The following is a 25,237-nucleotide window of genomic DNA, read 5'->3' on the forward strand; positions in this document are numbered from 1 at the left end:
TGACGACCCCGGGCTGGACTCTGCTTCATCCACGGTGAAAGCCGATCCGGTGATTGACAGCGCAAAGTTGATGTTTTTCCTCAGCGACCAGCACAGATCAGCTCTAGGCAGAGAAAGGAAAAATTTAAATCACATCATATGACCGACCCCTTTAAACATTTTTTATGCTAAAATATATTTTAACAAAAAACATGCAATTATTGTGTTTTCATGATCAATGATTACTGTCATCATGACAAGTTCTCCAACCCTAATTAAGATTAGTTAGAAGGAATCCAACCTGTCTACAGGAAACAAATTCTACTAGGGTTGCAGTGAACATGATCTTGCTAGATCATACAAAGAGTTAATTTTTCACATGAAGATCACATGGATGATTAAATTTAAACATCCAGACTCTTTCAAACTGACACAGGCTTGAAGCTAATTGACTTCTGAGAACTCAAGACTGCCAACTTTGAGATGCATGACCATGAATTATTTAAATGCTCCAGGAATTTATGAAGATGTCCTTCAGCTCAAAGAAGGCGCCTCCATGTCCTTTCATTATCACTGGCTACACATTTCAAGTCACATTGCAGGATTACGGAGCACATAATCGGGCTACTTGGTGAGGAGAACAGGCACACTGAAGGAGCGAGGTGTGATCTCAGCATGGGTTAGGAGAAGAGCACATTTTGGTCCCCCACACCACACCACACCAAACCCCAGAGCTCGGGGGCTGAGGCAGTGTTCAGCATGTCATTCAGTGAGATACTGAGCGTTGCTAACACACAACAGCTGCAGGACAAAAGGACGCCTACTTTATTTCATAACCAAAGGAGGTTTAAAAAAAAAAGTATGGCATTTGATACGTACCTTGATATTTATCATATAGTTTATCATGTGCCACCTGCTTTCTAGTAGTATTAAATAAAAAATTTACACCATGATCCATCTACTTAGTAAATCAGGATGAAGGGTATGTGCCATAAAACTCTAATGTCTTGAAGCAATAAAGGGGGTTTGTTTCCACACTTCTGGTAGCTTGACTAGAAAATAAGTAGTATATTCACACCATTAATATCACCAAGTGTGCAATTGTTTCCAAAGATAAGGCTAGCCAAATGAAGTCCATTTTGCAAAAGAGCTTGTAAACATTAAATTTTATTTTTCTTACTGGTGCTAATGAGTGTAGGCACAGAATACCAAAGAAATCACAAACCAGGCACGAACGTCCAACAACACACATTCATCGAATAAGACTTTGTCTTGTGTGGCTGCAGCTGCAGATCAGGACCACTGGAGAAATAGTGCTGCTGCTTCTCTGTATTAAGCATTTACTGGCAAGACGAAACACACCAAACTGACACAAACAATCAAAGACATTGTACATCAACAGCATTGTAAGAGCAGCTGTATAATGGACAAGCACTCTCACAGAGTTTAGACACAACCTAACCACACTGGAAAACTGGCTGAGCAAGACAACATAAGAGATCCCTCACACCTCATTACAAAATGTATTTATTTGATCTTCACCTGTGGGCTTTTAAAACTTGACTTTAGACCAAACTAAGATTTTTAGTTATGTAAAGCATTTATTTTAAGTGTGCTATAGACACAGTTTGTATAATTTTGTATTTTATTATCATTTGATTGTTTAACTAAAAAGACTAATAACATAATTCAGAACTAGCCTACTTCAGATGTACAAAAGCATTTTAAAGTAATTCAAAAAAGGCAAAAAGATCAAGTCAGGTAATGAGAATACCTTTACCTTTAGACTCTGGGCAATCTGACGAATGTATATCATATTGAGATCCTCCAAAATACGAAGTTTCTCCTCCATGTCTGCGAGTCTGTCAATGGGCATCATTCAAGAGTGATATTCGTTCCCGATTTAAAGTTCAGACTCCCACTGCTCTTCAAACCGTTAATCTGTCTTGAGAGTTGAGAAACATTTTTGGAAGAAGTAAATGGCGAGTATATGAATCACACGATCCAGACTTCAAAACGCATCCAAATTCAATCCACGGCGTATCCAAGCAAATCAGTTTTCACATCGCAGACCAGTTCCATGTGTCCGGAAACAACAGTTCAGGAGGAGTCATGGGTATGACAGCAAATATAACTGAAGACAACAAAAAAAAGAAAGGCAGAGGAGTAAAACGCTCGGCGCGTCCGCACGTCTATCTCTCTTCACAACAATAGCCACTGAATCCAGTAGCCTAAATGAACGCTCTCTACTACATGAAAAGCAAAACGACTTTCCTAACACCCTCAAATCATGTTCTTGTTATCCCGTCTGTATAACTGGTCATTTACACGCAGTTTACTTCATTGAGTCCCTCTGTACTGATGTGAGTGTGTCTGTGTGCTCTAGGACTTTCCCACAAAAGAGCATCACACAGTGCGCGTGGACTGACTGTACTGCCTTCATTCACCATTCGGCTCACAACACGACTAGCCTACACTACAGCACAACTACCGGCGCGACACAAACTACACGCCCTTCATAAACAAATGAACATTTGAAAATCAATTCTTGCAATAGCAAAAGCATAATAATTATTCACATAAGACAGGATGAGGATTGGTGATTCAATACTGTTACAGAAGTAAATTTAAGAAGAAAAAAAAAACTAACTGTTGTTGTTATTATTAATTTATGGGATTTTCATGGGAATTTATAATAGACTACAAAATATTAGCTAGCCGCTACAGCATTATCACTAGTTAGTAGCTAAGTGACCGCTAATTTAGGGTTGCATGGTTAACTTTGGCAGTTTATGTATATTTATTTTTTATTTTAAGTTTACTATGTATTGATGGAAAACGGCAAATATCACACAAATCAAACTGTGAAAAGACGGTTGAAAAAAAATGCAAATATCATAGCTAAAGAAAAAAAAGCTCATAAAGCGATCTCGAGGTTGACAATCAAGATTTTCTAAAGCTTAAAGCAGTTAAAAAATCTAAATGTTTTTAAGCATTTGCGCAATTCTATAAGGTTTTGACCCCCATGACTATTTAGAACATCATATTGGACCTGTTACAACACAATGAATACAAACCCAAAAACACATTTTTTTTAAATAATTTTTTGCCCAATTGTTTTGAATTAATTTTTAATTTAATTCTGAGCTATATTTCTTTTTCTTTTCTTTTATTAAATGGTTATTCTTGTTGGTTCTCTTTTTTTGTTGTTGACTGTTTCAGGAATAGTGTCTGCATGCTGAGTATAAGAACATTAACTATAGAAAACAAAGAGTCCATCTGTCCTCTCTACAATGAGAGCAGTGCTTTGTCTAAGTAACTGCAGTCTGCCTAATACTTTCCACATAATGATGGCATCCAGCTTCATAAATCCAAGACAATTCGTCATCTTGATTGCCAAGCGGTGTTGTATCGACCATTTCACCTGTCAGGTAATACATTTATTGGACTAGACACATTTTATTTTCTACAGAGAATCACTATACTGAAATATATATTTCATAAAGTGGCTTATGCATGTTAGCAGGGTATCAATCTTTAATATATACTGAATTATTTAAAATGCCACAGTTCAATTTCAGAGTACTCAAAAGAGTCCTCTCACTGCAGTGAGTAGTAAAATCAATGAATCAGAGCAAACAGAACGTGCATTTATAGACTTTTTGTGGTCTACAGGTCTATATTTTCAATTACATTCTTTTTCTTTCATTCTTTCTCTTTGGATCTTTGTAAACTTTGAAGGGAAAATACGGTTTATTTAATGAAATTCCATAAATGTTATCTAATAGCCCTTCAGACTATAAAATAAACATATCTTATCCTATTGAATTTGTATTAACAGCCCATTCAGTTTCTTCATATTACATTCATAATCAGCTTCTCTGATGCACGCCAAACCACAATGTTATTGACTCACAGAAAGAGAGTGGTCTGTAGTGGCAACATGATTAAAGCAGAACATGCCCATCAAAATATGCTTCCTAAGCTACACCAACAAATATTCATCAGATGGGTTTCTACTGGCAATTAAGAATATCAGACAATTTTAATAATAATAAGTCACACAATAATGGATCATGCATATTCAGATTATCTCTGATGCACCATAACTTACAAATCTTCTCACTCCATAGTCTCTTTTGACTGATACATGGACACGCACGCAATGGGAAACACAGAGATGTGATTCATTATTTTGCTTAAGTCTCCCAAGACAGAAAGAAAAAATAGACAGCAAAATGTGGGCTCCAAGGGAGTGATACTCAGTGTTTGTGAAAACAAGGTAGACACAGGGGTCTTGACTTTGTGAAACTCAATCTACCATATGTGCATGAAAGTTTTTGCATTCTTCTTTTAAGGACTGTAGAATTGTGCACATAGAAAAGTAGGGAACTAAACGACTCGCAATGTGTTATATGTAACAAGTGGTTGCGGGTTCGAGTCTCAGGTCCGGCAGGAATTGTCGGTGGAGGCGCTCTCTCCACCTTCAAAACCACGATTGAGGTGAGACCCTTGAGCAAGGCACCGAACCCCCAACTGCTCCCCGGGTGCCGCAGCATTGGCTGCCCACTGCTCCGGGTGTGTGTTCACTGCTGTGTGTGTGCACTTAAAAAAAAAAACTGTCCCGTAAGAATAAAGCATTATTTCTAACTAACAAGGGCTATGAGATGCAGAATGAGCACACAATGATCACAATTATAAGGCTTAGAAAACTGGATGTCAACCTTGAGGGCAAACAACAATTCGAAAGAGCTATTACACAAATAAAAGTGTGTGAAAGGTGGTCTCTGCACTCGCTTACGTTGCTCACACTTACATTACATTTCTGTACTGAAGAAGCAATTGAGCTATTATACAGTGATAATGAGAAAAAGCCACCATAGAAAATTGTCTAGAAGATGTGGCCATGAAAAGAAGCAAACACAAAATGTTTTTGATGGCATTTACAATAGTTGAATGAAAGCTTTTGGACCTTTGACAAGTGGTTTGTGTAACAGCCACCACCATTCCCTGTTTTTTCTCCAGTTATGCTGCTAATACTAATCCCTCAGAATTTTTCTATGCTAACTGAGTTACATAACAGGACATTCACATGTTTTAAGTCAGGATGGGTTGATGCACCCATGATGTATGAACCCATCATTACAAACAAGATGTGAGGTGAAAAGGAACCTCTGACAGTCCTTTGTTCCTCATCGGATGTACTGAAGTACATAGGGATATTTCCCTTTTCCCAATCAAGCATAGAAGAACAGAAACGGCTTCTTGTTTGGGTGGCCGGTGTGATAAAGTAAGAGCTCCTTAGGTGGCAAGCAGGAGGAATTTGACTGGGTGGAGTAAGGAAATACCATACTGAAGTTACCACAACACTTCAGGTTTGCTTTACACTTCAATCTAAGGAAAGGAAGTACTGTGACAGGAGGAAAAGGCTCTTTTTTAAAACAACACATAGCTAAATTTATGTTTTAATTGTGTAGAGTTATTTTCTGAAGCACCTCTCTAAGCTCAGTGAGTTTTTACACCCTTTAAAAGATAAGTGAAAAAGACACCAGCTAATTCCAAGTGTAGCTCGTGTTGTGTTTTTAATTCATTTGGGTTTAAGTTCAATCAGGGCACATCTGTGAAACAAACAGAGGGAAGGGCAAGGCCTCTAACAAGGGCTGCTAACCACTACAAAGAGCCTCAGCTGCTACACAGCCCCATCTCAAACACACAGTATAACCCACAAGAAACAGAAAGAAGAGGCCCAGGCACTGTAAACACACACACACACAAGATTTTAGAAGAATAATGGTGTCGGTTTAATTAGATGCTATGAAACTAATTAAACAGACTAGTTCAGAAAGATACACAAATTTATCTGACTGATTTGATCTTTCCTGTGTTCTTGCATTCTCTCATACATACCTCTACTGCACTTTATTTATTTGCTCTACTGGATGTAAATATCAGTTAGATCAAGGGCCAGCAGATGGCTGATCCCACACACAATGAAACATCAAGGACAATTTTATGAAAATTAGTTTAATAAAATTAGCAAATTCTGTCCTATCATGCTAAATGTCTTTAGGCAAGACTACACACAACATACCACAACCTTTCATACACTGTTACATTTATACAGCTCTAATCCCCAGTACCAAGTCACAACAAGCAGTTGACGTTCTCACATTTCTTATAAAAACAAACAAAAATAAAACAAAACAATCAACAAAACAAACCAAACCAAACAACAAAACAAAACATAATCAAACCAAACAAAAAACAAACAAAACAAAAAAGCTTAACAAAACAAAAACAAAAGCAAATCAGCATAATGGAGTCACTGCCTGATTGTCACTACATTGAGACTTTTCTCCAAAAAGAAGCAAAGAACCGATTCTTAAACCCAGCTTTCTATAAAAGTTTAGGTCCTTTGGGGTCTCCTGAACCTCCTGTCTTCTCTGAGGCTGCTGCCAGTGTCACCGTGCTAACATGCTCCACATGTCCACTGGCAGTGAGTTTCTCTAAAGCTCATCAGCTCCCTGGAGATGTTTCATTTCTAAAGTCAGCTGCAGCCGGTGTGATCTGGCCACCGTCCCAGGACCCCTCCACTGCCTACAAATCAACCTCCTCTCTCTCATACAAACACACACAACATAAATCAATATTCCACATGCTATACAGAAAACTCATTAAATACTTTTTAAAAATGATTTGATTCACAGACTCCATTTAAACACCACTCTCATGGATTAATTAACATTTATTTATTGCAGATTTTCAATTAGACCACACACATCAATATCAACTGGAAAAAAAACCCAAGAGGGCTTGTAACACTATTCATTAGTCCCCATTAATAGTACGATTGAAGTACAGCATGTCAAAGAGAAGAATCAATGTGTTGATGCTTAGAGCTGGTAAGCCATTGACTTTAAATGTCCTCAAAAAAGATCAACGTCTCCCCCTATTGGACAATTCTTAAAACATTATTCAGCAGACTGGCTAAACTTAAATACAGCAAAACTTAATATGTCTAAGCTTCATTGCCTAATGCATAAGCTAACCAAATCAGCAACAAACCACAGCAATAAAAGGTCAAATAAAGCCATATAAGGCCAGGCCAGAACGGCAAACAGGGCGCCAGTGTTTTTATATTTCTGTTTTGTTAGGTTTTCTTTCCAGTGAGGGAAAAAGCAGCTGTCCAGGAGAGAAAAGTTTCAGACACATGACAGTCGCATGTGGAAACATCATTCTAAACTCAGAACAGTACACTTTTGAAACAGTAGCAGACAACCAAGACATTACAGCTACTCTATGTTTATGTCACTTTGAATAAGATTCAGGCTATAGCTGCCATCCAGAAGATGCTTATATATACACATACAAACAATTCTGGGGGTTGTTTGAAAACAGTTTTGGGATTGAACACACAATATTTATTTGTGTTACCTGCAGATGCTTTATTATTAGTATACAACCATCTTCTTTGCACGTTGTGCTATCTCATATTTAACATTATATAATAATAGAAAGAAAGGGGAGTGAAAACATAAAAACATTAGAATACCTAGGATGTAAGACATTGTATCGTAATGGCACGTAGTCTTAACATAGTTCAATCTGAACACCTGTAAAGGCAAAGCAGCTTCCAGGTTTTTGGTTTCTCATCAATCATCAAGCCCTAGAGGTTTAGAGATACATGGCCTTGGGTTAATGGTCTAGTAGTCAGATCTCTCGCACTGACACAGAAAGAAACAGACCATCCGAGATGAGTCAACTGGATGAGTAAAGTAAATTCACACTTAGGTCTCACACTTTGGACTGTTCATTACGTAATTCAACTTCCTCTGACATCATCACAAAGACTCCCACACAACCGTGAATAATAAGGGAACATCATGTCTTTCTGAAACAATTAACCTAACAGCAAGCTAAGCTGATCTAACGGCACTGTGATGCAATTGTTCTGGCACACCATCATCTTATTATCAGAGTAAATGTAGTGCTCTTAAGAGAGCATTTAGCAGCCCACGAGAGGGAGTTCTCAAAATACACCAAGAAGTGTGTTAATGACATGGATAAAAATACTCTAAAGATGACAATGAGATTAAGGTAAATCTATGTATTTTTTATTTTACCAAAGTAACTTTTTAGAAGATGTACCAGAAGAGGTTGAGTTTCTTCCTATTAGCCCATGCCATGCTTTCTTATGTTGGATTTTACGGCTCTAGGCCTTACTACAGTCATAGAACAATAGAAATAGACCAGAATTACCATGAAAATATCAAGCGTCCCAACTGTTATCAACATTGATAATAACAAGAAATGTTTCGAGCACCAAATCAGTATATTAGAATGATTTGGGATCATGAAGGTTCATGTGACACTGAAGACTGGAGTAATGACTGCAGTTCAGCTTTAACATCGCATAAATAAATTATGTTTTAAAGTATATATTAAAATAGAGATAAGCTATTTTAAACTGTAATAATCTTTTCACAATATTACAAATGAATGCAGCCTTATTGAACATGAGAGGCTTTCAAACTCATAAATTAAACAGTAAATATAAACAAAATCAATCCAATTAAAATAAAATAACATAAAAAATGTGCACCATTCTTCTAACTAGGTACGTTCATCCAAAAAAATAATAGTAATAAAATAAAAATGTAAACAATCTTTTAAACTATGCACAAAACAAGAGAAGTGTTTTGATAATTTTTCATGGCATTTATCAGTAAATACCTCCATATTTACATTTATTCGCAAAGAAGATGCTTTATCCAAAGTAACCAAATGAGTAAAAACACAAGCAAAGTATCTGTATGTGCCTCAGAGTGTCATCCTCACAGAGATGTGACAGTGGCCTACGAACACAGCGCTGGTACACAACGCTATAGTTAATAGATGTTAACAAATACCAGACATTCTTAAAGTGTGGCCACACACACCAACCCCCTGCTGACTCCGCTTTAATGTGATTAGGCTAGGAATAAATTAAGATTAACTCTCACTATCACAGTCTAGCCTAGAAATGACCCTGGTCAACGGCAGCGGCTGACTGAAGGCAGATTACCTAAGAGAGGTCTAAAAAACTATGTTACAAAACATAAGACATTTTAATCTTGTCATTGTGGAATAAAAATACTCAAATATTGGCTTAGGAGTACAGACAGCATTAAAACTCAACAGATCAGCGTGGGGAATATGAGGATTAATGCTATTTTTAGCCACTGAGGGCATTGTGAGTGAACGGTCAGAAGTTCACGGGTGTCAGTTTGGTGTCTGAAGACACACTGAGCAGCATGATAGCACATTATTGACATGAGTTGTTTGTTCATATAACATCTCCGTGTTACACAGCAGCCTCACAAGAGTGTTTCGCACAGATGTTTGTGTGTAGTGTTGTTTCCGAACGTTGCTCTGTGGCAACACTATTACGCATACAGGTATGTAATGACTTGGATCACATCCAGAAATGACGTACAGAACAGTGTCTGTGTGAGTCAGCTGTGGTCTTCATCACTTTTAGAGCACAAGCCTGTGTGTGAACAATGCCATGTTCACAGCACATAGTGGGAACGAGTTTCACGGACGAATAGAAAGACGGGAGAAAGCGCAGATTCCATCAAGTCTACTGGGTAAACGCTCAAACTGTTTACATTTTTACTGTTTACTCGGATCATTTCCTAGATTCACAGACCCATGAACACTCGCCAATGTTTGGGAGTAACCAAATAAAAGTAGCAACACTATTAACAGTAGTTCAGCTGTTTTCAAAACAGTAACAAGTTGTTGTTTTTCCAGTAACAAGCTGCTACTTCCAACAAAATGCAGCATCACTGTTTTTGTGTCAGGGAATAATCAACTCACTGTCTGTCCTCTTGCCCTCTCGTAGAAAATCTTTGTGAATCATATTTCAATGTGAACCATCTGAACAAAAGTGAATCATTAAATTAACAATCAGACTTCCTATAGCGTTACCATTGAAAAGTAATTTAATTACAAAGTAATAACAGTGTCACGTAATGCTTCAGAAATCATTCTATGCTGATTTGCTGCTCAAAAAAAACTTTTTTATTATCAATGTTGACACAACAGTTGTGCTAATATATATAATTGTTGAAACTGTCAATTGTTTTAAAGGGGTCATATGATGCGATTTCATTTTTTCCTTTCTCTTTAGAGTGTTACAAGCTCTTGGTGCATAAAGAAGATCTGTAAAGTTGCAAAGACTAAAGTCTCAAATCCAAAGAGATATTCTTTATAAAAGTTAAGAGTTAGCCACGCCTACCTAAAACGGCTCGTTCTAACACGCCCCCACATATCTACATCACTATGTGGGAAGATTTGCATAAAGCCGCCCAAATGTTCACGCAAAGAAAGAAAGCGTAACTTTTATTCTCGCTGTAGTATAGTTGCTGCCGCCGCCATCATTTATTTGAAACCGAAATCTTTTGTAACATTATAAATGTCTTGAAGTTTTTTGATCAATTTAATTATTTACTGATTCATATATAGCACCTGGTAAATCAATTCAGTTTAGCGAATCATTTCATTTGAACGGTTCATGAAGAAAAACATTTCACCAATTCAATTCATTTCTATTTGCGGCATTTACATCTACATACATACATACATTTTATATGATAAACTGGGTTGTTTCAAGTCAAATTAGAGTAATTTTGTAGTTTAATGCTGTTGTTTTCTTGTGCCAGATGACTGAAAAAACAAATTAGGCAAATATAATTTAAAAAGACACTATCTTATATAGTTTCATTGTAGTTCAAAAAAGTTCTAAGTACCAAACTAAGACCTTTTCCAAAGTTTAGCTTAGCTTTACTGCAGCTGAACTACATCACACAGTTTCAAAGTAGTTTCGCCAAAACACTGACACTCTCACACGCTCGAACGTTTAAGAGGATGCCGTTTATGAAAAACCATCCACTTTGAAGATTACCTCTCTTATGACACAAACACAAGCAACTACAACTAGTATAATCACAGTGCTTGTTGAGAACTGTGTGTGGGCATGCTATTGCTAAAGACACACAGTGTGTGACTCACGTCCTTTTTTCTAGACAGACAGGTACTACCCATGAATGAAATGAATCCCCTTAAGCTGAAGCCAGTTGATTTAGAAACAGTTAATGACATTAACAAAAGTCCGGGCCTCGACTTTGTCTCATCTCTCTCAGTCTGGAAGATTTTCCTTCAAGCTACGAGACAAACACTCAACCTCCTGAAAAGAGCAAGGTTAAGGATTCTGGAATGCCTGAGTAGTTTAGATAATGAAACCAGGTCTTTAAGCAGGGAAAGTTAACCCTTCAATTTAAACTGAAATAGAAAAAAAACTTTAAGATTTCAATCAGAATGAGTTTTTTAACTGTAGTGGCAAGAAGCTGCTGAAGTAAAAACCAACATACAGCAATGATTTCAGCATTAGTCAACATACACATTTAACTGGGTGTTGATGTTTGGAAAGGATGACAGAGTTTAATAAAATGTCTTGCTAATAGGTGACAAGTTTCATTATTAATGTTAACAAACATTATAACATTCTAAATCGATTAACAGAACATTATTGTGTGCACATTCACATCGTTACACGTCTTGAAACTTTAAACATAGACAGTGAATGAGAGTGAGAGGAGACAGATCACTAGTGGACAAAATGAATGGGAGAAATAATAATGGTTTCAATGACTATGAAGATGTGTCCCGCCTTTTGGTTTATTCTAGAACATGCTTGAGCATTAACTTACCAGCCTGATTTGAGCTAAAGACGTGACAGTTATCAAACCATTGTTCTCTTATTGCTGCTTTGGAACAATATGTATTGTGAAAACCACTATACAAACTAAACTAAACACACACAACAGAAAGCGATAAAATATCCCCTTAAGAAGAAGAGAGAGAGGAGGAGAACACACATTCAACAAATGAAATCTCCGACATTGATGGTCATGATGCAAGCCGGGAGATACTAGCAACCTGCCTTCATTGGTCTAACAAGAAAAAAAAAAACATCACATGACAAGTCCAATTGTATGAATAATGTCCATGTCAGCTGCACAAGTGAGATAAGATAAGAATGGACTGAACATCTTGATGTCCTTGAACACAAGATCCTGGGTTGAGTCCTGAACTATTTGACATTCTGCTGTTGTGAACATCTGAGCCTCTATTCATTTTTAGGACGAAAACATGCCAATACTGAAGGGTGTTATCAGCAAAGTCAATGTCAGCAAAATACTGTGCCTGTTTCCAATATCCAGTGTGTGGTAACGTATTTGGTGCCTACTGTACACATGACATTTATAAAGAACTGCAACACAGTGTATTCTGTCACCTGTTCATATCGTATTTTGCTATAAATAGAAATATTCATTACACTTTATTTTAAGGTGTCCTTGTTACAGTAGTTAAGCACTGAGTAATACTAATTAACAACATCTACTTACTGTAGGATTAAGATTAGGGTTTGTTTTAGGGTAAAGTGCATGCAACAATGCATAATTTACTGTTATTACAGTAATTTTTATTACATTAGCTGTCACCCCTTTAATCTACCGAATTATGCATCTTTGTCATGTGACTCTACATATACAGTATATGCATGCATGTGGATGCAAACCATGTAAACTACTAAAAAATAGCCATGACTTGTTTTAATATATTTTTTATATATGTTTTAATATATTGATATATTCTCTTGTATGGTTTCTAGAAATATGGATATGCAGCAAAATAAGCCTAAGAATGGGATTGACTTTTTTTTTTTTTTTTTTACACTGGAATGTCTTGTATGCAGTGTTTCCAACACTCCTCTTTATGGTCTCTACCATTTCTTGCACTACACAATCACAGGATGTTGTTCATTAATAGAGGGTTTTGCCAATATGCTTCTTGGGTTCTGGGGTTGGTTCCAAAAAACAATACTAAGCAAAACAAACAAAGCAGATAAAAACAAACAAACAACAACATTGAAAATGAAAAAAAGCTGTTGTCACTGAAACTCAAACATCCCCTCTCTTTTATATACAGAATTCAAACACAGCTCAATACACCTCTTCTCAGCTCTCAAGGTTCAAGAGTGCCTGGCATACTAACCAAATAGAGCGAGGCTCCTATGACATCAGAGCGTGGACGATTATCCTCCTATCCGGTTCCTCTTAACAGGGCTTTTTGCCAGGGACCAAGAGAACCCTTCATTTAAATCCAAAAGCATGTGCTCCTGTCTGGGCCCCAGTGTTGAAAGATTCCCCATTGTTCTCTGGGGCCTGGTGGTTCTGCTAACATGCTGAAGGGGAAGTTTTTGCATTTCTTCAAGATATCAGCTCCTCTCTAGCTTATGGCATGTGCTGCCTCATTCTAAACAAAGGCACCACATGAGTGCAATGTCTGACCTTACAAGTCCTTGGAAAGCCAAATATATGAGTGGAATTACTTAAAAACCTTCAGTTACAGATGAAAGTGTGCACAGAGAATCATTTGTATTCTATAATGCAGTGGTTTTCAAACCCTGGGTCATGACACTCAGGTGGGTCGCCAGGATGATTTAAGGATAATATATATGTATGTACTGTATGTAACAAAATTCAAGATTCAGGGAAGAAACTTAACTTTAATAACTAAATAAACAAACAACAAACTGTAAAAAGTAAGCGGCAACCAACTCACAGCAGAATCCAATGTACGTTTGTGTTTGCACTCTGTTTTTGTAGTGTTGAACATTGTAACCAATCACAGACATATCTGTTGATTTCTGGAAAGCAATGGCCAATCAGAGGGATGTTTGTTCAGTCCTGAGTTTAGATGCAATGTAAATAAGAGATTAATTGTGCCATGTACAGAGATTCACTGATTATAGCAGAATTTTGCAATCAGATTTTTCAGGATTCTGTGATGCAATATTGTAAATGTATTTACTGTCGTTTTAATCAGTTTAATGTGTCCTTGCTGAATGAAAGTGTTCATTTCATTAAAAAAAAAAAGTAAAACATGTACTGACCCTAAACTTCTGAATGTTACTGTATGTCTACAATAAATATTCGTCCTTCCCTATAAAGCAGTGTCAGAGTATATGGTCAAGTGCTCAAAGCAAATACACAGGAGAGCCCATCAATGGAGAAAACATCACCATAAAAAAAATACAGAAACAGTCTGGAAAAAACAGCAACTCAGACTGTGCAAACAAGCAAATTTGCCTGCTGGAGGAAAATGTAGCCTACACAATACATGTCTAAGGAAAGCAATGCTTTAGGTACGAGGTACATTTGTCTCAGCAGCATCAATACTATTGAGCAATCCTCTCTTGGAGAATCCAGTACAGAGTGAATTAAGCAGAACTCGGTTAGGAAAGAAGCAGGCGCTGTGGGAGGAAGGGTGTGTCTGGTGGTGTGCAACCTACATCACTTTTAACTTCCTTCAAGGAAATCTATATGTGGCAGAGTCCTCAGCAGGCAAACACTGTGGTTTTAATGGACCATGTTGTAAGCAAACCAAAAGAATGTATGTAAACTAAGCAAATCTAAAAACGACTGTGATTTCAATGGCAACTGGCATGACAGAGCATAACCCAAGTAAAATGTAGCAATTTGCAGCAGTTGCAGTTGCAATTTTAAAAAAAAGTGCACTGCAAAGTTAACGTCAGCATTAAATAAAGTCATTACTCAAGATCTGTGAGCCAAGTTTTCCATTACTGCTTTTAAGTCTACTTAACTGAGCCAGCAATCTTCCTTCTTTCTACCGCTCGCTATAATTGCTTCACCTGAGCCTTCACACACAGCCTGTTTCACACACAAACTGGGGCAAGATATTGTAAAGTTCAATCAAGACACCCATCTCTGCGTGTGCGAGCAAAGGTAAGAAAATCTCATTAAAAGATTCTCATTAAGCCATATTGATTTCCAATCAGCAGCCACGGTGAAGACATCAAACAGTAGAATACATCTCATCCAGTCTAAAGGGGGTAATATGATGTCAGTGGGGAACTGGGGCGTCTTAAAGGCTTTTGAGCAAAGCACACAATGACTTGAGTGAAATCACATGCATCTTGAATGAGGGGCTGAATTAGAAAGTGCATTTGGTGCCTAAATGATACTGATATGGACTAGTGGGCAAATCTTATCAGTGATAGAGATATGCAAACTCAGATTACAGCAGTTCAAGAATAAAAATAAAAAAAACTTTATAATACTTGAATGAAAACTGATTTATTGAATGACAATAAAATAAATATAATTTCATTTAAGGATTGGAGAAGTTTTGGGAGCTTAGGATTTAAAAAAATATTTTTTACTCACAAATCTTAAACTATAAAATAGAGTTTGCCATAACTAGTACAATGCATATTATTCATAAAAATGGCCATGAAGTTTTAAGATTTTTTCTTGGTTTTCCAAGACTTGAATCCTGGTTCTTAAAAGGAAACAACAGGTGTTCAGGGAGTAAAATAAGAAATATCTTGTAAATATTTTTAGTTGTTTCAGCTTATTTGATTGTTTATATCATTTTAAGTCATCTTTAGGCCAAAGGTCCTGGAGAGCTCCGGTCCCCTAGTTGAGAACCATTACTATAAACAAAAACTGAACCAAAAGCGGTGACACAGTGCATGTGATTTTTCCTGTACATTTAGGATAAGCACATGATTTAAGATCCCTGAAAGTCAAATCAACTTTTGACATGGATATAAATCCTCCTGCACAACTAAAACGTAAACATATTGTCACCAAAGCAAAATGAAGACTATGGACCCAAGCCATACAAGGAATTTAGAGCTGCCAATGGGACTCTACACATCCAACAGCCACACTCGGAACCAACCACGCTTCTTTCCATCTCACCACAGCAGACTTCGTATAAAAATAATTAGGGGTTAGACAGAGTTCTTTTTACTCAACCTACTCTGGGATAATCATATACAGATGACATGAAGTCCTTTCCCCTTAAAAGAATGCAAGGGATCGACTGCAGTGTTTGATAAGATCATGTGTACTTGAGGACAATGACAAATAAGCATGTCAGAAATTATAAGAAAGGAGAAATATATACTGAAACATTTGTGCAAAGTTTTTGGAAATGCAATCTTTCTATTCATGTTTGTTTCACACATTTAAAAAAAATGAAAAAAAAGTTTAGACCATTTTTTAAGAAAATGTTGTTTTAGTGACTGAAAATGTCAAGTGGTGTAACCATCAAGTACTAAAGTTAATTCTTATAAAATATATATATATATATCAATTGTTTTAAGTTAAAATATTTTCAAGGTAGAAAGCATAGGCAGTGCTGGATGAGATAAGATTACTTACAAATTGTAGTCCGTTACTGATTCCAAATTACATGCCAAAAATTGTGGTTCGTAACATAATTACATTACACATTTCAGCTAATATAATCAGACTACTTTGATTACGTAATCTAGATTACATGAAATTATTTCCTACCAAGCACTGAGTTTAGTTTTTTTTTATTAATTAACTAAATTAATTGTTTAATATTCTTGCATTCTTATGCCTTTTCAAAAAAATTTTATTTTTATTTATTTTTTTATTTTTTAATTCAACGACCTTGACACTCAGTGTGGGTCAAGTCACAGGGGTTCAAAATGTACAAAATAACTTCCTGCATGTTGCATCCTGCAAGTCTTATCATCTGAAATGTTTTTTTAAATAAATAACTATCTATGACTGTGCCAAACTGCTTATGCCAAGAGAATTTCAACTTTCTTTCTTTTTTATACTCTCAGGACAGTTACACCACCTAGACATTTTGACTTAAAGTCTCACAATAAACCACCAATCCGGACATTTGATTACGTAATCTAGATTACATGAAATTATTTCCTACCAAGCACTGAGTTTAGTTTTTTTTTATTAATTAACTAAATTAATTGTTTAATATTCTTGCATTCTTATGCCTTTTCAAAATTTTTTTATTTTTATTTATTTATTTATTTTTTTAATTCAACGACCTTGACACTCAGTGTGGGTCAAGTCACAGGGGTTCAAAATGTACAAAATAACTTCCTGCATGTTGCATCCTGCAAGTCTTATCATCTGAAATCATCTGAAATGTTTTTTTAAATAAATAACTATAAAAGACTGTGCCAAACTGCTTATGCCAAGAGAATTTCAACTTTCTTTCTTTTTTATACTCTCAGGACAGTTACACCACCTAGACATTTTGACTTAAAGTCTCACAATAAACCACCAATCCGGACAATACAAAACATCACGTCATTCAACCATTATGTCATTTATTCTGTTTGTATGAAATACATGTCCCGTTATCTCCTATTTAAACTACTGTGCCCACGCCCACAATCAACAGATACGTCTTCGTACACTGCCTGTCGTTTTCGTATAATATCCTCAATTAAAAATATAAATAGTGATATAAGATAACACCCCAAAATAAATAACATTAATAGTATAATAGTGTAAAACAGAGTACACGTCCGACTGTAAGTTACTTACTGTAAGTTACACTTAGCACATTTACTAGAGTCCAGCCGAGCCTCTGGACAGAGTGATGACTGGAGCTTCATTTACCTGCGGGGTTTCCATGAAAACACTTTGTCTGAACTTTCCACGGCGGATCTCCATCTCCAGCGCGGAGCCCCGTGCGATAGTCGCTCTCGCGGTCTGATTTCGGCAAAACATTCGCGACTTTTTAACTTGACCCCTCACTCCCGAGAAACGCTGTTTATTCTCACAGACCTGAGACCAAGCCGCAGTTTGGATTGTAGACGCTCCACGCTGTCACAGTCACGTTCATGTAAATCAGATGAACTCTCTCCTCTCTTACAAACTACAACAGCAAAACGGATGATAGCAAACAGTACACTACTCTACTGCTCTCGCCACTTTAATCTCGCATCAGCAAAGCGGAGATGGTCCTCACTGCATGAGGGGCTACTGGGACAAAGCGTGTGATTGAATTCCCAGAGCAGATGAGCTCCGAGTTACTTTCCGAGATGATGAGCCAGGTAAAACAGCGTCCTCTGTTGGCGGATGAGCCGTATATCAACAAAAACACGTAGGCTACTGCAGGCCAGACAATTGTAACGTTGAACTCGTCCTAAAAGAGTGGGGATATTAAAAAGGTTACATTTCTGACGTCGCTACCTAGATACTTTGACGCGACAAAATGGCACAATCACGCAAACACGATGAGCGTTTCAAGTTAGAAAAGTTACATGCTAAATTGGGGACTGGATTAAACAGAGTTTGAGGAGTGGCAGAGTTTGGTGACCTTGGTCGCCACAGATGTAAAAAGTACCTACTAAGAAATTACACTTTAGTAAAGGTATGGATTATGTCTGAATTTTACTCAAGTATCTAGCCCAAAACATACTCGAGTGAAGGTAGGCCTGAAAAGATTCCCCATTTGGTTAAATAGCCTACAAAATCTGTTGTATTGCCTGACTGGGCAGTTTGTTAAAATCCTCAGATTTTAAGCTTCAGAACAGCTTTAAACTTTCAGGTCAAGCTTTGGTAATTTAGCATCTTTTGTCTTGACTAACTTTAGGCTACTCTTCTAATTCTTCTAGAATTCTTCTAATTCCTATAATCCTTTATGATTCTTAATCTTTGTTGTAAGGCATACTATGATACTATGGTACTAAAATGAAGATAGAAAGTAAATTCAGAATGAAGTGACAATATCACACCAAATACTGCCACCTTGTGTTTAACATTAAAAAAGATGTGATAATTTCTACCTGGTGAAGATGGAAGTGTGATCGGGGACCCAGCGAGTGTGGAGTTTACACAGGTAACCAAAATAGAAGCATCGAGTCTGACAAATATATGTCCACTGTTTTATACAATGTCTTAAAAATGTTTTATACAATGTCTGTTTTACAATGTTTTATACAATGTCTTAAAATTTCCTCTGGAATTTTTCACTATTTCTATAGGTGTGTATTCAGCTGGGATGGAAACCAAAGTATGGTCGCTTTGATGTGCTTCCACTGGTCCTGCAGGCGAACGGAGAGGACCCTGAAGTTTTTGATATTCCTCCAGAACTGATCCTGGAGGTCCCAATAGAGCACCCAGAGTAAGTGTTTTGGGTCATTGCAGAGAACGGGGATAAATTTGTTTTCTACATATTTTTGTGGTAACATGAATTTTATAGAGTTATATTTATTCATTTTGGAGGTAGTTCGGTTTCACTGTCTCGTGACAATAGCTTAGCACATCCTGATACTTTTGATACTGATGTTTTGCTTTTATTGCTTTATTTCTTGTAGCACGTTGGCCAGCTAATGGGCTTAGAGACACGCAAGCTATCTTCACTGTGGAAAGACCAGGCACTTGTGGCTATCAGTGTTGCAGTGATTCATAGCTACCAGGTAAACTGTCCTCCCATTTTTGTCCTGTTATATGCATAATATTGATATGCTTATTGATTCAAGAAGCTGCAGCCTCACTGTTATTGCTTCTGAAATCATTTTCATGAAAATAGATTTTGGAAAGTTGATAAAGCCATTCGAATATTTATTGGTCTTGATGTTGTTACATTGCTCTGCAGAAAAATAAGGTCACCATCACGGACCACCATTCAGCAAGCGAGTCCTTCATGCAGCACTTGGAGACAGAAGTCCGTCTGCGTGGAGGCTGTCCAGCTGATTGGGTGTGGTTGTCCCACCCATGTCTGGATCCCTCACCTCCGTGTACCATCAGGAGATGCTCAACTACATCCTTTCTCCCTTCTTCTATTACCAGGTATCAAACTTTATCCCAAACGAATCCCTAACGGTAGTGTTTTATAAAGAAAACTTTGACTTCAGCAGTGTAAATGTGGTGTAAATGTATGCTGTTTTTGAAGGCTGATGCATGGTTAACACACAAGTGGAAAGATGAGAAGAAAGGACTTCGGAGATGTAAGGTCAGCTTCAAAGGACTCATAAGGTACAGACCAGCAACTTCACCAAACAAATCAACACTGCATTACATTCATGCCAACTACCAATGCCATTTACATTAAAATACTTGTGTTCTTTCTTTTTAGAGTGGTGTTTTTTTCTCAAACGCTCATCAAAGCAGTCGTGGCCAAGAGGGTGCACTGCACTGTTCTCTATGCCACAGAAACAGGGAAGTCACTGACCTTTGCCAAAAAACTGAACACCATGCTCAACCGTGCCTTTGAATCCAGGGTAAGAAATGCTGTCTTTAAAAAATGCTTTTCTAATATTGTAATAATACCAGATCAGTATATGAGCAACAACATTTATTCTTGTTTTCTAATATAGCTGGTATGCATGGAGGACTATGATTTCAGTGAGCTTGAGACAGAAAGCCTTCTGATGGTGGTCACTTGTACTTTTGGCAATGGAGAAAGCCCAGGAAATGGAGTGGTATGGGAATAATATTGCAAATAATTATATATAATATGTAAATATATCAAATCAATACACTACAAGTCAATAGTTTGGGGCCTTTTTTTCCAGTAAGATTTTTGAAGTCTCTTATGCTCAGCAAGGTTGCATTTATTTGATAAAAAATATTTATTATTACAATTTAAAATAACTGTTTTCTATTTCAATAGATTTTAAAATGTAAATAATAACTGTGATACAAAGCTGAATTTTCAGCTGCCGTTACTCTAGTCTTTGGTGTCACATGATCCTTCAGAAATAATTCTAATATGCTGATATTAGAATTGCTGTGCTGAAAACAGTTCATAATATTTCTGTAGAAACCGTGATACTTCTTTTCAGTATTCTTTAATGAACATGAAGTTCAAAAGAAAAACATTGATTTGAAATAGAATTTTTTTTGTTACATTATAAAAACTGACCCCAAACATTTGAACAGTAGTGTATAAAAATAATAATTTCCATAGGAATTCAAAATTGATTTTGGTTCCTTGCAAATTCTACACACATTATCGACACATTAATATGTTCATGTTATCATTTTATGACATAATGTAATGTATCATGTCATGGTACATTACTATTACATTAATATTTCCTTTTCCTCAGAGCTTCAAGAAGCAGCTTTTCAACTTGAAAACACTGAAAAACACTGTCAGGTGTGTAGCCTAGAACTGCAAAGATTTTCACTCTTCACCTGTAAATATGCTGTTGTAGTGCAGAAGCCCTGACTTGCTCTTCTCACTACAGGTACAGTGTGTTTGGCCTTGGCTCACGTGTGTACCCACAATTCTGTGCCTTTGCCCATGCTGTGGATGACAAACTTGCTGAGCTGGGGGCCAAGCGTCTGACACAGGAGAGGGAGATGAACTTAATGGACAGGACGAGGCTTTCTCTGCCTGGGTTTGCACTGCTTTTAAGGTTGGTGAGATTTCCCTCGGTGCTTGGAAATTATGATTCAGTAAATCAAATAAATCAATCTGCTAATACTATGACAAATGACACATATGTTTTTTTAATTTAAGGATGCATGTGAGGAGTTTAACACTAAAAAACAGCTGAAAGCTGTTGAGCAACAGTCAGACGACTGGGATCCACAGAGATACAGAGTGCAGCATGACCGTTACACTCCGGACCGAATTACAGGTACATCTCTACCTCTACTTATCAAAACCCTAATAACTCAACACATGAATCTGTTTTTACAGCACTGTCTGCTCTTCACTCTAAAACTGTTTTCTATGACGCTGAAAAGAAGGCAGAAACTGCAGAGCGCTCAGTCAAGGTTTGATTCTACAGCTTCACTACTTACCAAACTTGTAAATGTTTTTTTTTTAAATGTTTTTACTTATTTATTCGTTTTTTCAGTCGTTCTACTATCCTGGTTGAGCTGAAGACGGATGGAAACACAGAGGCCTTGAATTTTGCCCCTGGAGATCATGTGGGGATTTTTTCCAGAGAATTCTCCAGAGCTGGTGGATGGTATCTTGAAGATGCTGCTCCTGTTAACCAAAGCCTCCACCTGGAGTCCCTTTCAGACTCTAGCCATGGTCACTAATGTCAGTTCTAATAAACTATCTACAAATATAGTTGAGAAGTGTTTCTGTTGGGCCTCAAAATCTAAGCTTATTTTTATGCCTCTTTCCTGTGGTGTCTTTCAGAGGAAAAGAGATGGCAGACACATGAACGTATCCCTGTTTGCACGCTGGTTCAGGCTCTTACGTGCTTCCTTGATGTCACAACTCCACCTTCGCAAAGCCTGCTGTGCAAACTCTCTACAGTTGCGGGTCAGGAAGAGGATTGCAAACGACTTGAAGCACTTGCATCGGAAATTGCATTACATTCGTCCTTTATAAGAATTTAAATAGGGCAGTTGTTTATGATTTTGTACGAAATTACACATATTTCCAGTCGATGCATTCACAGCCGTCCTCCATCTCTCCATAGGATTTCCAGGAATATTCTACATGGGAAGACTTCTACAGGCCCACCTTCTTGGAGGTGCTCGAAGAATTTAAATCTCTAAAGCCTTCCTTCTCAGCCAGCTTCCTCTCCTGAAGCCCAGTCTGTACTCGGTCAGCTCCTCACTGGACCGTCATCTGTATCTGTGGTGGAGTACCACACCCAGGGTATGAAAGACATAACAAAGACATTAAATAATTTCATAATCAAAAGCCAGATGTGAGGATAATGTTCTGTTCTGTTTTATTGCAGGTGGAAAGGGCCCAATGCATTTTGGCACCTGCAGCACATGGCTTAACACCATCAAAAGAGGACACATGGTTCCCTGCTTCGTTCACCGGTACTGCAAATCTCATTAAAATGCATTTTAGCTTTCTGTATTCTATATCTTAGAAAACTTGACTTGCTCACTATTTCAGCTCGGGTGGATTCCATCTCCCAGAAGACCCCAGCACTCCAGTTATTCTGATAGGAGCTGGCAGTGGTGGTATCGCTCCTTTCCGCAGCTTCTGGCAACAACGTGTCCATGACATGAAAAAGACAGGTAATCTATGCGAACTAATTTCATAAAGTTTTCATAAAGTTCAAACACTTTTGATAACGCTTATGATAATGCCTTAAGATAAAGTGAGGTTCTGTCCAAACCAGTTACCACAATATCCTACATTTTATTTGAGCCGCCTTTAGTTCGTTTCTCTTTTAAATTGTCAACGTTTTTGTCCTAAATAGTTTGTCTTAACTGACTCATTTTTAGGTCTGCAAATTAGTCCTATGATACCACTATTTGGGTGTCGTGATTCAGAAACAGACCATCTGTATGAAGTAGAAACACTGAAGTTGAGACTCGATGGCGTTCTGGGCAATGTCAATACAGACACATTTACACTGGGATCAGTTTGTGTCTTCTGTTTATAACTGTAAGCTTGTGTTGTTTGGAGCAGATGTATGTGCAGGATGTCTTGAGGGAGCAGCTATCTGATAAAGCCATAGAGGTTCTACACAAGAACGCAGGTCATCTCTATTTCTGCGGTGGCATGAATATGGCCCTAGATGATGCTTGCACTTTGCAAGATATCCTGGCAAGTAAAACAGGCATGACCATCATAGAAGCTGGAGAATATCTGGAGAGGTTGAAGGTGAGCTCTCAAAATGCATTTAGATACAGTGTTTCAATCCTCATGTCTTTATATGAACTGCTACGTGACCAATGAACTCATGCCATGATCATTGTTTTATTGCCAGGTTGAGAAGAGATACCATGAAGACATTTTTGGAGCATAATGGCAGGGATCTGCTGCATCATAAAAAGAAAAATCACAGTTTCACCACACACATTTTAATTAGTGTGATTCAAATGTGTTTTCACTATATTCTTGAACAGTTTTAAACTGATGTGTATATATAGTTTCTCTGTATCAGTATGGACAAACAAGATTATTGATTGCACATGTACCCTATTGTATGGAGGGCAAAGCTCTGGGATTTAAAATGCTCAATTTTAAGAGGAAAATGTATGGCTTTAGTTTGAGCGCATTTATTTTTTGTTTATATTTCATTTCTGAAAGATGCTTCTGACAATTTCTAATGTCTTCTATGACATGTATGACTTTGGAGACATGGCAACTTAATTGTTCTAAGCAATAAGTAACCAGCATTTTATAATTATATTTTATTAATGATCTTTCTTAGATAATTTGTAGTGAAATGGATTTGATTTAGGTCAACACATAAAATAAATGAAATGTATGTGTAATTGTATAAATAAATGACGGAATGAATAAATGGTCAGATTTGTATAAAATGTGTGTGATGGTGGGGGGTGCAATTAAATCTAATCAAAGTCTAAAGCTAAACAAACAGAAAAAAAAGACCAAGACCATGGCAGGAATGGGAATAAAGACCTTGTTGGAGATCGTTGAAGTGGTTGCAGAAACAGGAACAAAATGAGAAAACCGAGGTTCTCCACGTTATGGCAACACAGCAGATTGTTTGAGTTTATGGGCTAAAGGAGATCAATCTACAATATGATATGTGGCTAATTAGTTTCTTGCAAGGTAGTGTTTCACAGTGTAAGAATCTATAGTCTGCCCCGACCCAGATTCCACTCCACAATATATGTTTGCTCATGCTCATTTCCCAAAATGGCTTAATTATTATAGAGAAGAAGAAAGTCAACAGTTATGTTGATGATCACATCCTTAGCAAATGGTGACCAATTGTAGAATGGGAGCGGGTGTGGGACACCGAGAACCACCTCAGACAAAGGGGTGTCAGAACTTAATTAACATACAGACTACAGCTGTTACAACAGGATCAACTTCTTTTACATTAAGGGTAGTAAACTGTAACTGTATAAAAGGTTTGAGTTTAGGATATTCTGGGTTCATTACGACTCTGTTGAACCCAAGGTACTACATGTACTTTGTCACTGCTATGCTGCAATAAACATCTTCATCGAGATCTTCATCATCCTCATCACTTTTTCTTACAACAGATTAGAGTGAAGGGTGTTCTCCACTGTATTGCCTCAAGATTTCAAAGACTCATACCAAACAATTTATTGAATAATTAAAACATATAGAGGTTTGAGGTGTCACATGACAATGTTGTCATGTGTTAACCCACAGGTCAGTTCAGTGAGAAGCTTCACCAAATACTGTGACTGCTTGAGAGACCAAAGGCCACAGATAAGCAAAACAATGGCATGGCGGAAGGAGGAAGAGTTGGCATGGAGGAAGAGTTTGTTAAACAAGATGCAAACTTACTTGAGACAGGTGGTTCTAAACTCCAAGGTCCCCCCAGTGTTGTATATTCATTATAAAAATGCCCATGGAGTTTTAAGTACAAGTTAGCACATTTACAATACAACATTTCACCCAATTACAACTTAAATGGGCTGGTTGAAATAATAAAGTCCTAATA

The 25,237-nt window shown here is 37.2% G+C and overlaps 1 protein-coding gene and 1 pseudogene across 1 annotated transcript in view; one reads left to right on the top strand and one right to left on the bottom strand.

Moving 5' to 3' along the window:
- The window catches only part of LOC107746864 (rhotekin-like), a 74,175-nt gene extending 56,389 nt beyond the window's left edge, over positions 1–17,786 (bottom strand). The window contains exon 1 of the mRNA XM_016561194.1: positions 17,523–17,786. Coding sequence (XP_016416680.1) covers positions 17,523–17,633 — 111 coding nt within the window. The 5' untranslated portion in view covers positions 17,634–17,786. The remainder of the gene's footprint in view (positions 1–17,522) is intronic.
- A 161-nt stretch (positions 17,787–17,947) lies between these two features.
- On the top strand, positions 17,948–23,596 carry LOC107746865 (nitric oxide synthase, inducible-like; annotated as a pseudogene).
- Positions 23,597–25,237: the final 1,641 nt, after the last annotated feature.

This window comes from Sinocyclocheilus rhinocerous, unplaced genomic scaffold (genome assembly GCF_001515625.1).
Source record: "Sinocyclocheilus rhinocerous isolate Xijiao unplaced genomic scaffold, SAMN03320098_v1.1 scaffold468, whole genome shotgun sequence".
Lineage (NCBI taxonomy): Eukaryota > Metazoa > Chordata > Actinopteri > Cypriniformes > Cyprinidae > Sinocyclocheilus > Sinocyclocheilus rhinocerous.